General features: G+C 51.1%; 1 protein-coding gene across 3 annotated transcripts; it reads left to right on the top strand.

Annotated features, from left to right (window-relative positions):
- Positions 1-2,528: 2,528 nt before the first annotated feature.
- VAMP1 (vesicle associated membrane protein 1) lies at positions 2,529-11,734 on the top strand. 3 transcript variants are annotated; one of them, XM_035097178.2, is made up of 5 exons: positions 2,529-3,597; positions 6,532-6,658; positions 6,787-6,945; positions 7,312-7,363; positions 9,250-9,443. In XM_035097178.2, coding segments are annotated over exons 1-5 (393 nt in total). In that variant the 5' UTR covers positions 2,529-3,595; the 3' UTR covers positions 9,303-9,443. The 3 variants fall into 3 exon arrangements, with proteins under 3 accessions (XP_034953069.1, XP_034953070.1, XP_060125142.1); XM_035097179.2 differs by having other exon boundaries at positions 2,531-3,597; positions 7,678-9,326; XM_060269159.1 differs by having other exon boundaries at positions 3,366-3,597; positions 9,186-11,734.
- The last annotated feature ends 177 nt before the right edge of the window (positions 11,735-11,911 follow it).

Genomic DNA, 11,911 nt, shown 5'->3' with positions numbered 1-11,911 from the left:
TTCTCTCGAAGATATCCCATAAGGAAGCTGAGTTTTAGGATCAGTTTTCCTTCTAGATGGGCTACTTTCCCAGATTGACAAGCCCCATCTGCCCCTCACTTCCCACAACAGCACATGCAGGAACTGCTTTCTTGACCATTGGATCTACTATTGGTCTCGTCCGCTCAATCCACCGAAGCCTGTTTTCACAAGCAGGGGACCTCCGTAACTCACTGAGGGTTTGAGACCCATCGGCTACCCTCACCATGTACATGACATGTGATGCTAATTATTTCCCCCAAGAGTTAAATGATAACTAATCAGAGGCAGCTACAGGAGAGCTATGAGATTCAGCTGAGGGTCAGATGCCCTGTCAATCCCAGCAGGTATATAAGAGGACGACCCCGCCCGCCCAGGTCTGCAGCCTGCCCAGGCGAATCCAATCGTCACCATCACTGACTTTGTCTTGAGACAAGGTGGGTCTCTATTCCATCAAGTAATCCCTGACCTTTGAACGTCTCCTGGCCTGCAATGCAGTTTCCCCTCCTTTAGTCCAGGATGAGCCCTGGAAGCTTTTCAGCTGAATTATGTGGAAGGAAAAGCAAGTCTTCACACCGGCGATTAGGATAAAAGTCCGATCAAGACTCGGTTTATTAGGAGAATTAGGTGTTGGAGAAGAACCTCATCAGCAGTGTCGGATTTATGTATAGGCTAAGTATGCTGAAGCCTAGGGCATCTAAATTTAGGGGGCCTTGCTAGCCCTCCCGCTCCCCAGTGGGCAGTCTCCCCTCTCCCAAAATGGGAAAACCAAGACTTCATGCGAGGGCAGGGCAACTTGGCCCTCATTAGATTCTGGGCTAGCCAGTGGGGCCCAATTTGAAGCAGTGGGATGCAGCTTGATTTTTTTTTTTGTTAGGGCTCCAGTTCACAGCCAAAGTCTACAAAATCTTATAAATAAAACCCATCTAGATTGCCCTGGTGCAGGGGCCCCCGTAGGAGCAGCCTGCAGGGCCCAATTTGGCCCAATTGCTCCAATTGCCTGAAGGTCAGCCCTGATGAGACTGTGCAGGGGTTGGACTGACAAGCCCTGCACCTTCTAGGTCCCTGGTGTCACCATTCAGAGTACAGACTCTAGGAATTGTTATGGAAATAAAGGGACACTTATTGGAAATCAGTTTTGTCACCTCTTCCCCCCCAAACCGCAATACAATGAGCCTAGCTCACAGTCGCATAAGCACTACACTACAGCATGGCCATAAACTTGTATGTTCAACCGCTGAAATATACACCCAATAAGTAGCAATGGAGATCAGGGCCGTCTTAAGCTTATCTGGTGCCATGGTGCACGGATCCCTCCGGCGTCCCCCACCCCCACGTTTCCCTCCGGGCGGGCAGCAGCTGGAGGGCAGCTCCTCCGGCGCAATGGAGGCTCTGGGCGCCACGCCGCGCAGCATGGCGGAGGTAGGTGAGGGTGGCAGTTTGGCGGGGCTGGAGGGAAGTTCCTCCGGTAGGGAGGAGACTCCAGCCGTGGCGCGGCACGGTTGAGGCGGGCAAGGGCGGTGGGGCTGGAGGGCAGCTCCTTTCGCAGGGAGGAGACTCCAGATGCGGCGCTGCATGGAGGAGGCGGGCGAGGGTGGCGCTGCTGGCGGGGCTGGAAGGCGGCTGCTCCGGCAGGGAGGAGGCTCCAGGCGTGGCGCAGCATGGCAGAGGTGGACAAGGGTGGTGAACTGATGCTGGGAGGTGCTGCATCCAGGGTCCGCCTCTTCCCTGGTTCCTTCCAGAACTTGGCCCGTGGTTTCCCACGCCACTAGCTGCTATGGCTAAGCCACCCCTGGTACAGCCATAATGGCTAGTAGCCATTGATAGCCTTCTCCATGAATTTGTCTAACTGTCTTTTAAAGCCATCCAAGTTGGCGACCATCACTGCCTCCTCGGGGAGGAGTGATGCGGGTGGCTCTGTGGTCTAAATCACTGAGCCTCTTGGGCTTGCCGTTCCATTGCACCAGAAGCGGTTTAGTCATGCTGGCCGCATGACCCAGAAAGCTGTTTATGGACAAATGCCGGTTCCTTCAGACTGAAAGTAAGATAAGCGCCGCAACCTCAAAATTAAATTGAACTGGACTTAACTGTCCAGGAGTCCTTTACCTTTTAACGTACCTTGGGGAGAGAATCCCATAGTTTGACTATGCCCTGCTAGGGCGTGTTGAATTTTTTACCTTTCAGATTCCCAAAATAAGGAATGCTAAAAAGTTTCAACATGACTTGGGAATTTGAAAGATATTTGGGTTAAATTAATATAGTTTTGCTTGGTAAATAACTACATCAAAAATACTGACTTTTTTATTTTTTGTGGAATTTCCAGTCATTTTAAACTTGTCTTATTATTCTTTTAAAATTGCATAAAAATAATTAAAAACAATTGCCAAGTATTTGCAGTAATGTATGTATAAATACCGGTATTTTATTATTTCTATATTATAATATTTTATATTGTATATTACGGTTACATGCACACATAATTCACTAATGTTGTGCTGTAGTTGTATTTGCTTCTTTGGTAGGTTGAGTAATCTTTATCAGTGTATTAAAAATTACTTGTTGTCAGTGCTAATACTACTGCCATCCTAATGGGTGGGAATTGACCTACAATGGCTTCTTCAAGACTGGGGACATTCATTCACGCATATGAGCCACCTAATTGTAACTGGCAGAGAGTTGTTGCCTTTTGAACTCCCAACTCTGTGAGATGACTGGTTCTGTTGGATCACATCAGATTGGATTGCCAGATCTGTCTGAGAAGCTAAAAAGCAGAAACAGCCAGAAGACTTGCTGAATATGCTGCTTTGCCAACCATTCAGTGCTCAGCATGGCAGCGGAATGTGGGTTCAAGCCCCACACTGGGCAAAAAGGCTTCTGCACAGCAGGGGGCTGGACTAGATGACCCTCGTGGTCCCTTCCAACTCTACGATTCTTCAGGTTGCAGCAAAAGACGCGTTTATCCAGTCTACTTCCTTCCAGCCCAAATCCAGCGCTCAACTCAATGCAGTAATAAACTCTCGCCTGAAACCCGGAAGACTCACTGCTGGCCAGATGGAGCAGCGTTCTCCTTCCTTTCCCCCCTGGTCAAATCCTGGCTCTCTCCACTGACCTCGACATGCAACTCTCCCGCTTCCGCCCTGCTGGCCAAAACAAAACCCGAAAAGCATAAGAGAAACGGAAGCTGAGATTTCTTGCTCCCGTCTAACGATTAAGGCCCGACTGGGAGAGCACCGTCTAAGTATGCAGATTGAGTAGGACGCTGATTGGCTGCCGGACGGGGGAGTGTCTCTTTCGGCGGACAAGAGAAGGTACGGCGTGAGCGCCTATTGGCTCGCCGAGCTTGGCCGGCGACAATGGAGGGCGTGGCCAGGGCGAGAGGGACTGCCCCCTCCGACCGTCTATAAAGCGCGCGGGGCAGCAGCGCGGCTCCTGCTGCAGCAGTTCTCCGAGCGCCTGCGGGAGAGGCTCATTGACGTGGACGTTCCCCCGGGTGGGCCGTCGACCCTTGCTTAGCGCCGCTTCGCACGCTCGGTCCAGCGGCCAGGAAGAAAGGGATCTCCCCGAGCTGAAGCCGGCCATGTGAGTAGCCGGGCTGGGTAGTGGGCGGTGGGTGGGAAGATGGAGTCTGCCCTGCCCTGCTGCGGTCCGTCCTGCGCTGCGCTGCCGCCTTCCCCTGCGCGGCTGCGGCACCTGCCGAGTTGCGCATTGCAGCACCCGCTCCCGCCCCCGCCCCGTTCTCCTTCCCGCCGTCCGTTCCCTGCTGCCCGGTGCTGAAGTCAGATGGGGCGGGAGCAGCCGGCGCGGATGGCGCAGCATCCCGCCCGAGGTGGCCGCGGCTCTCCGGCCAGCAGCGCTTTTTTCATTTTTTGCCTGCTGCAGTTGGCCGGCTCTATCCGCTGTCTCCTGTCCCGCAGCATCGCTGCCCATTTGAAACATTGTGCTGCTCGTGGGGAAGCGAAGGGCGGCTCCGTTGTGTGGTGTGTGTGTGTGTGTGTGTGTGTGTGTGTGTGTGTGTGTGTGTGTGTGTGTGCGCGCTAGGAGGAAGGGAAAACATTCGCGGATAAGGGGGGCATTTTCGCACGTGACGGTGCCTGCACGTGTGAATGTAAATATGCGGGAACGGTCGAAAGGAGGGTGGTCAAGCTAATGCGGGTTTTACGGTTGGGGTAAAGCAGAAACACGCCAAAACCTTTGCGTTGGGTGTCATGTGTGACCGAGGCGGCTCTGCCCGGCATGTGCCACTAGGGGCGGGGGAAGGGAGTGCGGAAACCTCCTTTGCATGAGCTTGTGTGTGGAGGAATCCTTCAGAGCTCAGCAAAATTATATTGAGCTGACCCTAGAGATCTCAGTAGCAGATATTGAGGAGGGATGGGAGAGAAGAGAGACCTGTGGTTTTGAGATAGAAGGGTGGTTTAGAGTAGGAACACTCAGTTTTGTCTCTGCTTTCCTTTGGACTTCTGCAACTATGAAGTCTTTGCCGTCTCCAGTGAAAGCATGCCTCCATCCGTCTCCTTTTATCTGTGGGCCAACCAATGGCTGCCCAGTGGTGCTGCTGCTTCAAACACCTGATGGCAGATTGTGCTAGACTAGTCATTGGTCCAGTATATCCTGGTAGCTTCTTTCCTTGCCCACAGTTGCCATGCAAGAAACCCAGCCTTGCTGTCAGAACTGGGACTTAACTGCTAGTTCCTCTGACCTCTCCCCTCCTTTCGCTGCAGGAACAAATTATTACGGCAGCAAAAGCCCAAGGATATTGGTAGCAAATTTCTCCTGTGGCAAAAAACAACAATGGTCCAGCCTTGTGACACAGCAGTTATTTCGTGTTTTGCCCACACCTTAACAGACCTGGGAGCTTGCTAGGTTTCCCTGGATGCTGAAGAAGCTGTTTGACCTTGTTTGCTGCGATGTTTGCTCTGGCGGTGTAATTGCAGTCACAATAGTACAGAGCACTTCACACATACACATCCTAGGAAGCCTTACAACAGCCTTGTAAGGGAGGCCAGTCCTCCCATATTGCAGGTTGGGGATGCTTAGGCAGACAGTGGCTTGCCTACAACTGCCTAGACCAGGCACCCCCAAACTGCGGCCCTCCATATGTTTTGGCCTACAACTCCCATGATCCCTAGCTAATAGGACCAGTGGTCAGGGATGATGGGAATTGTAGTCCAAAACATCTGGAGGGCTGAAGTTTGGGGATGCCTGGCCTAGACTGTTGCTGAGGTGACGTCCTGGGCTCATAGCTCATGATACCAGCTGTGTCACCCTGATTTTATCCCTCATGGACAGGTGTCCCTGGCAGGTCAAAAACCAGTTGAGGAGCATTAAGATGTCACAGCATTGTTGCTTACTGTCAGTTGTTTGTATTCTGGAATTCTACCTCACTTGGCGTGTTTAGCTTCAGTTGCAATCTCTGTGGCATTTCCTAGTTTAAGAGCGTTAGATGAGCCACACTAGATAGATCAGGCCAGCGGTAACCCAGCCACATATATCTGGGAAGTTGTAAGAAGGGTATAGAGGCAAAGACTCCTGCCTCTGTTTTTCCCCTAGCAAGCTAGTCTTGAGAGATGTTTCCTATGAGCATAGAGGTCTACTTTGGCTGTCATGGCATGTGGATGTGGAGACCTGTCTTCTAAGCCAGAAATGGGGAACCTGTGCCCCTCCAGATATAGATTAGCCAATCATGTAGATCCATCCCAATCAGCATAGCCAGTAGTTAGGCATCATGGGAGTTGTAGTCTTACAACTGTTGGAGGACCACGGGTTCCCTATGCGCTCCAAGCCATCTAAGCTTGTGGTCTTCACTGCGTCTTGTACAACCCTTTGCTTGAAGTTCTTCTTGGGTGACCTTGAGTTCCATGGTTGGACGAAGAGAAAAGCTTCTCTCTGTACTGTGCGTAATCCTCTCATGTTCTGAGTTGTCTTCCTTTTGGCTTAAGGAAAAGCAGTTGGGTCCTCTTTCTACATGGGGAAAGTAGCCCAACTCTTTGATCATTTTTGGTTATCATTTTGGTGTCTTTTCCAGCTTTAGAATGCCCTTGGCTGCCTCCTGTTCTGCTAGGAATACAACATTGGGAGCTGTCGTTTCTAGTTGCAGTTGAGTTGCTTATCTCTGTGCTGAGGGCCCCAACGTGGCCCTGTGGTTATCTGGATGTCCTCAGCCACATGCTTGGTGCCCACCAAGGCACATTGCTGCTCCAAGTTTCCATATTTTTAATGGTTTTTCCCCCCTTGGGTTGGGGGTATTGTTTTGTTTGGGGGACGTTCCTCTTTTTGTGGGGTGTTTCCTGCTTTCTTCTGCCTGCGTCTTATCTGTTGGGAGGGATGTGTTAATCTTTTGCTTGTTTGGGAGGCGATGGGAATGTTCTGAGCACCAGCAGTTTTTCTTCTGTGGTGCCCACAGCAGACATTTAGCTCTCCAGAAGTGCCCCTATTCCCCCAAAGGTTGGGGACATCTCATTTGGGGGGAGCACCGGACACGTGTGACCACTTCTTGCACCCTATATGCCTCCGCAGGTCTGATCCAGCTCAGCAACCAGGGACGGGGCAAGAAGGGGAAGAAAATGCTGGAGGCCCCCCTGGAGCGCCCCCAAATTTGACCAGCAATCGCCGCCTGCAACAGACCCAAGCGCAGGTGGAAGAAGTAAGTTGCTTAGCCCTCCTGAGCTGTTCTCATTGGGTCTTCATGCTTTCTTCGTTTCCAGGTGAATTCAGCTGTCCCTTTTCTTTTCTCTCTCTCTCTCTCTCCCCCCCCCTCCATCCCTCTTCCAGGTGGTGGATATTATGCGTGTGAATGTGGACAAAGTCTTGGAGCGAGACCAGAAGCTATCGGAATTAGATGAAAGAGCAGATGCGCTCCAAGCTGGTGCTCAAGTATTCGAAAGCAGTGCAGCAGCGCTCAAGAGAAAGTATTGGTGGAAGAACTGTAAGGTGAGCTTTGGAGGGAGCGGGGAGCACACAGCAATTTTACACTGGTAGATTGAGACAACAATCGCAGTCCTATTGTGCTGCTGTTTCCCGAACTGGAGGGGGGAGGGCCCATCTATTGGAAGTAGAATGAATGCTCTGAGATTTCAGGTTCAATCCCTAGAATTTCTAGAGAAAATATATGTCTGGGTAGCAGGGCTGGGGAAAAAAAGTAAAATCTGTGCCTGAGACTAGAGAGTTGCTGGCAGCTATAATAGACCAACCTTAATTGACCTGATGTTCTCCCAGATGTTCTGGGCTCCTAGCTCTCTTCAGCGGGGTGCTGTGTTGGTTAAGAATGTGTGAGCTCACGGTGACTCTTCTCCCCAGATGATGATCATGCTGGGAGTGATCTGTGCCATTGTGGTCATCGCAATTGCACGTAAGTACCAAGGGGGAGCCAGGGGGAACTGGGCTTGTGACTGAGCACCGGATAAACAGCACCGTCCTGTGGGTGTGAAACTCTACCTGCTTACCTCTCTCCTCTGAGTGATGCTGAAGCCCAGCAGATCTGTGACCCTGGTGCCTTCTAGGATAACGGGGTAGTTTTGCCTGCTGGATGAGGGCAGAGGCATGGCATTAAGGGTGGGCCTTCCTTTCCTTGGATGTTCAGCCTGTGTTCAGTGTGGGAGGCTTGGTGTAACATGCCCTCTTGTTCTCTCCTCTCTCTTCCTTCTGTTGCTTCCTGTCCCCCAGTCTACTTTTTTACCTGAGAATGTGGTCCCTTTCCCCCCTCCCTCCCCAGTCTGCAGCCTCCTTTCCCCATCTCCCTTTCCAGTCCCAGGTGTTCCTCCTCCCTCCTCCTCCTTTCCTTTCCTTTCCTTTCTCCCTTCATTCCGGCTTAGTCATCAGTTTTCCTTTTGGTTCTATTTGCCTTCCATACGAGACTTTAACACACTGTTTCCAGATTTGAGTTGATTTCCCCCTTCACAGCTGCTGCAGCAGCCTCTGAGCAGGGCCACCTCGCCTTGGAGGGTGGCAGTGGGACGAGAGGAGGAAATGTGTGGGGTGGTGGAGTGATGCTTGCGGGTTTGAGGCCTACTCTAGGTGTCCGCTTCTCTTGCTGTGTATTTGCTTTGGGACAGCATTACTTACATCTCTACAGGTGGCAGGAGGAGAGAGGAGGGGCGAGCCCCCCCCCCAGCACCAGGGAGAAGATTTGGATATTGTGACCCCAGGGTAGTGTTCCCTTAATGTGAGGCATAAGCTCACGGTGTTTGCTCTGTCTGCAGAAATTCTGGTCCTATGAAGACAGGACATCTCCTTGCAATCCTCGGGCAACACTTGGCCTCACCAACCCTAGCAGGAAAGATGTTGGTTTGATCCAGTCTCCTCTGCTCCGGGGAGCAAGCGCACCATCCGTGGAGGCTTGCATTCCCAGGATCGTCAGAAGTAGGGACAGAGGTGTGCATCTTGCAGTTTTGTGGCCATGTGGTTTGCTGGAACGCACCGGCACTTAGATGGAGCTTGCTATTCAAACAGCAAGTCCCAGACTACTTGCTGCTTAGCTGGATACCAAGTCCTGCTGCAGAACAACAGTAGCAGCATGTCCCTCTTTGCTCTTAGGGAGTCGCAGAAGGGTTTTCTTCTAAAAAGCAGGCCTGTTGTGCAACAACAGGCCTGAATTCTTACCTAGTTTTTAGACTTCTTGGGTCACAGGTGGTCACGCAGAATGCCAGCGTTTCCAGGGACCGCTTGAATGCAGATTCACATACATGCCTTTCATCACTCCTATTTTTTGGCCATCACTTAATGATGCTCCCAGTGGTGAGCACGTGTGTATGAATTCATGCTTATTTTGCCACCTGACATGCTATGGAGGTGCTGTATTGATCCTGTTTGGAAGAGAAGCCCAGTGCAAATGGGTGTTAAGTTTTAAATCTGCTTTAGAGTGGGTTCTGCCGTGCCCGCCAGTCAAAGACACAGGAAGTGGCATAGCTATGAAGCACAATCAGAGAGAGAGTGAGAGTGGGGGAGAGGGGAGAGAGAGAGAGAGAGGTGTTTGGGTATCCCAATATGGCTCCAATCAGAGTTTGGCCAGAAAAGAGAACAGTGTTGAAGGGCGGAGGGAGAAATGGAGACTGCAATGCTCTAGGACAGAGATGGTCAACTAGCGGCCTGGGGAGCTGTATTGCGGCCTCCTTGGACAAAGCAATATGATCTGGACCCTTCAATGTTTTAACCCAGGAATACTCTCCCCATAGCATGCTGCGAAGGTGCTGACTCTGTTTGCATGCTCACTGCCACGCACCAGCATTTCATTTGCAGAGCCCATCTCCTTGATCTCCCCCCACCTTCCTCCACCTCGGGGGGATGCCTAGAGGAGAACAGGAACACCGAAGCTCTCCGCTGGTTTGGACAAACCTCTCCTGTCTCAGCGGAGCTGGGCTGGCGAAGCGCAACACACCTGAAGAGGATCCGGGGTCCGTTTTGTTTTGTGATGCTGCTGTCGCTTTGGGGAGGAAACACAGTAAGGTGTTTAAAGAGCCCTCTTGATCTCTTCTGGACAAGATCTTGGTTTTGATCTGCTGCCGTCTGTATTAAGAGGAAAGCCCTCCTGGCTGCTTTCTTTTGCTTGTCTGTTCTCATGGATGTTGTATGTTTTGCGCCTCTCTCTCTCTCTCTGCCCCTGCCCCCTTTTTACCTCTCCACTTGCTCCATCTCTTAATGCATGGGCAAAAAAGTTTACCCCCTCCCCTAGGCCCTCTGTGCCTAAAGCAAGGGATGACTTTCTCTATGCAGAGGACTTCAGCCGCTTTCTCACGCACGTGTGGTTTCTGTCTTTGTAAGGAACACAGCCGTAATATTTTCCCCCCTCTGGCATGTGTCGATACGCCAGCTCATCTACTCTTTAATCTCCGCCAACAAACACTCCTCTGCCGCCCAAAACGAGTCTGCGTCCTCTGCCCTGAGTGTTAGTGAGAAGGGGGTTGCTGCTTTTAAAGTGGGAAGGGAAGAAGAAGGCACAGTAGTACCTTGGTACTCGAATGGCTTGGCTCCCAAATGCCGCAAACCCGGAAGTAAGTGTTCCAGTTTGTGCACCTTTTCTGGAAGCCGAACGTCCGACATGGCTTTCTCTTGAGTCCAGGAAGCTCCTGCAGCCAATCGGAAGCTGTGCCTTGGTTTGCGAACGGCTTCGGGAGTCGAACGGACTCCCAGAGTGGATTAAGTGCAAGAACCCAAGGTACCACTGTACTTAAAACCTAGGCCACAGCACCCCCTGGAAATGTATCCTATCTTTAAGCTGTAGATCGTAGGCGAGGAATGTAGCACCTAGACAGGAGCAGGAGATCTTGCAGGACTAGTTTACAGCACAGCCGGATCTGCGTCCCTGTCTGCCTGCAGCAGCCATGCTGTGGTCGTGGAGATCCTTTGCTCAGTAGACTCTGGTCAAACCTGCACCCTGGTAGAAGGAACCCGCGTATGCAACCTAGCTGGTGTTTGCGTGGCGCTCTCTCATGCTTTTGCACTCGTGGGTGGAGCACATTTGTCAAGAGGTTGGCCCCACAGCTGGCGTCGACTCTTCCATCATGAAGGGCTTATGAGCAGCCCGCAGAGGCCGGAAGGCTTGGCTATAGTGAGAAATGGCCTAAGCTAGGGCAGCTCCTGACTTGGGACCTCAGATAGCCATACCGTGCTTTGTTCCTCCTTGTCCTGCCTTCCCTTATCTTACTGGCATAATGCACCTTCTGTTTCCTTTGCATAAACGAGCTAAATTCACTGAAACCATCGATATGAGCAGAATAAAGTGTGTCAAGATAAACCAAATAACCTGCCGTGTCATTTTCCTAGTCTGGTTCTCTTTCTGGAAGTCAAGTCTTGTAGAACGACCGCCTGAGATGCTGCAGTTGAGAGTCTAGTCTGGGCTTTGCTATTCAGACCTATCTAGATGCTGCATTGGGGGGGGGGGGCAGAATCAGCGGTGGTCCCTCACTCTATGAAAAATGAAGTGACATGTAGTAGGAGGCCAATCTGCATCTCCTCCATAAGACGAGAGGAGACCTAAACACAACGTTTATGCTCTCAGGAACCCAGAGTCCTGGGTTCCTTACACACCCACTTCATGGGTGCAAGTGTAACTCGAAGTAGTGGGAGAAGCTCCATTTGCACTACATAATTGGTAACTTTAATTTTTGTACCATTTCTGTTCAAAGAAGAAAACGTGTATCCGGGCTGTTGCAGAAGGAAATGAGAAAAGCACTCCAGGGATGTTATGCCACAACTCATGCCATTGCTACCCTTGTAGTATGTTGACCACGTCTGGCAGACATCTAGCTTCCATCATCCTTGGCCATTGGGCCTTCCTGCGTAGGGGTTGAAAGGAGTTGTCAAATGACACTTAGAGGCTTCATCAGTGCTGGTGCTGCTGATGAGATGGAAATCTTACATGAAGGTCCTACATAGCAGGCATGCAACACAAATGTATACATTTGAGGGTACAAAAATCTGGTCAATGCAGTTGTTACCTTGGTTGACGAACCCCTTGCGAGTCAAACGTTTTGGCTCCCGACGCCGCAACCCCGGAAATTAGTGTTCCGGTTTGCAAATGTTCTTTGGAATCTGAACATCTGGCGTGGCTTCCGATTGGCTGCAGATGTTTGGGACTACAATTCCCATCATCCCTCAACACTGGTCCTGTTAGCTAGGGATGATGGGAATAGTAGTCCCAAACATCTGGAGGGCCAGAGTTTGCCTATGCCTGCTCTAAAACATCCTTTTAAACTCCGGGGGTGGGTAGTGTGCAACAAATGTATGTGTGCCAGGGTCCCAAGTTGTCTACCTGCAATCTGTTGTGGTGCTGTGTCAGTACAACAGCAAGCAAGCAGTAAATACCTTGAAGCAGTAAATACTTTGCAACGCCAGAGGGAGCACTGGTGGAAGAGCAGGACACCTGCTTGCTGATATGGGAAATAATTAACGCAGACCATTG

This window comes from Zootoca vivipara, chromosome 16, assembly GCF_963506605.1.
Source record: "Zootoca vivipara chromosome 16, rZooViv1.1, whole genome shotgun sequence".
Lineage (NCBI taxonomy): Eukaryota > Metazoa > Chordata > Lepidosauria > Squamata > Lacertidae > Zootoca > Zootoca vivipara.
Note: the sequence above shows the minus strand (reverse complement) of the source record. Positions and strands in the feature narration are given on the sequence as shown.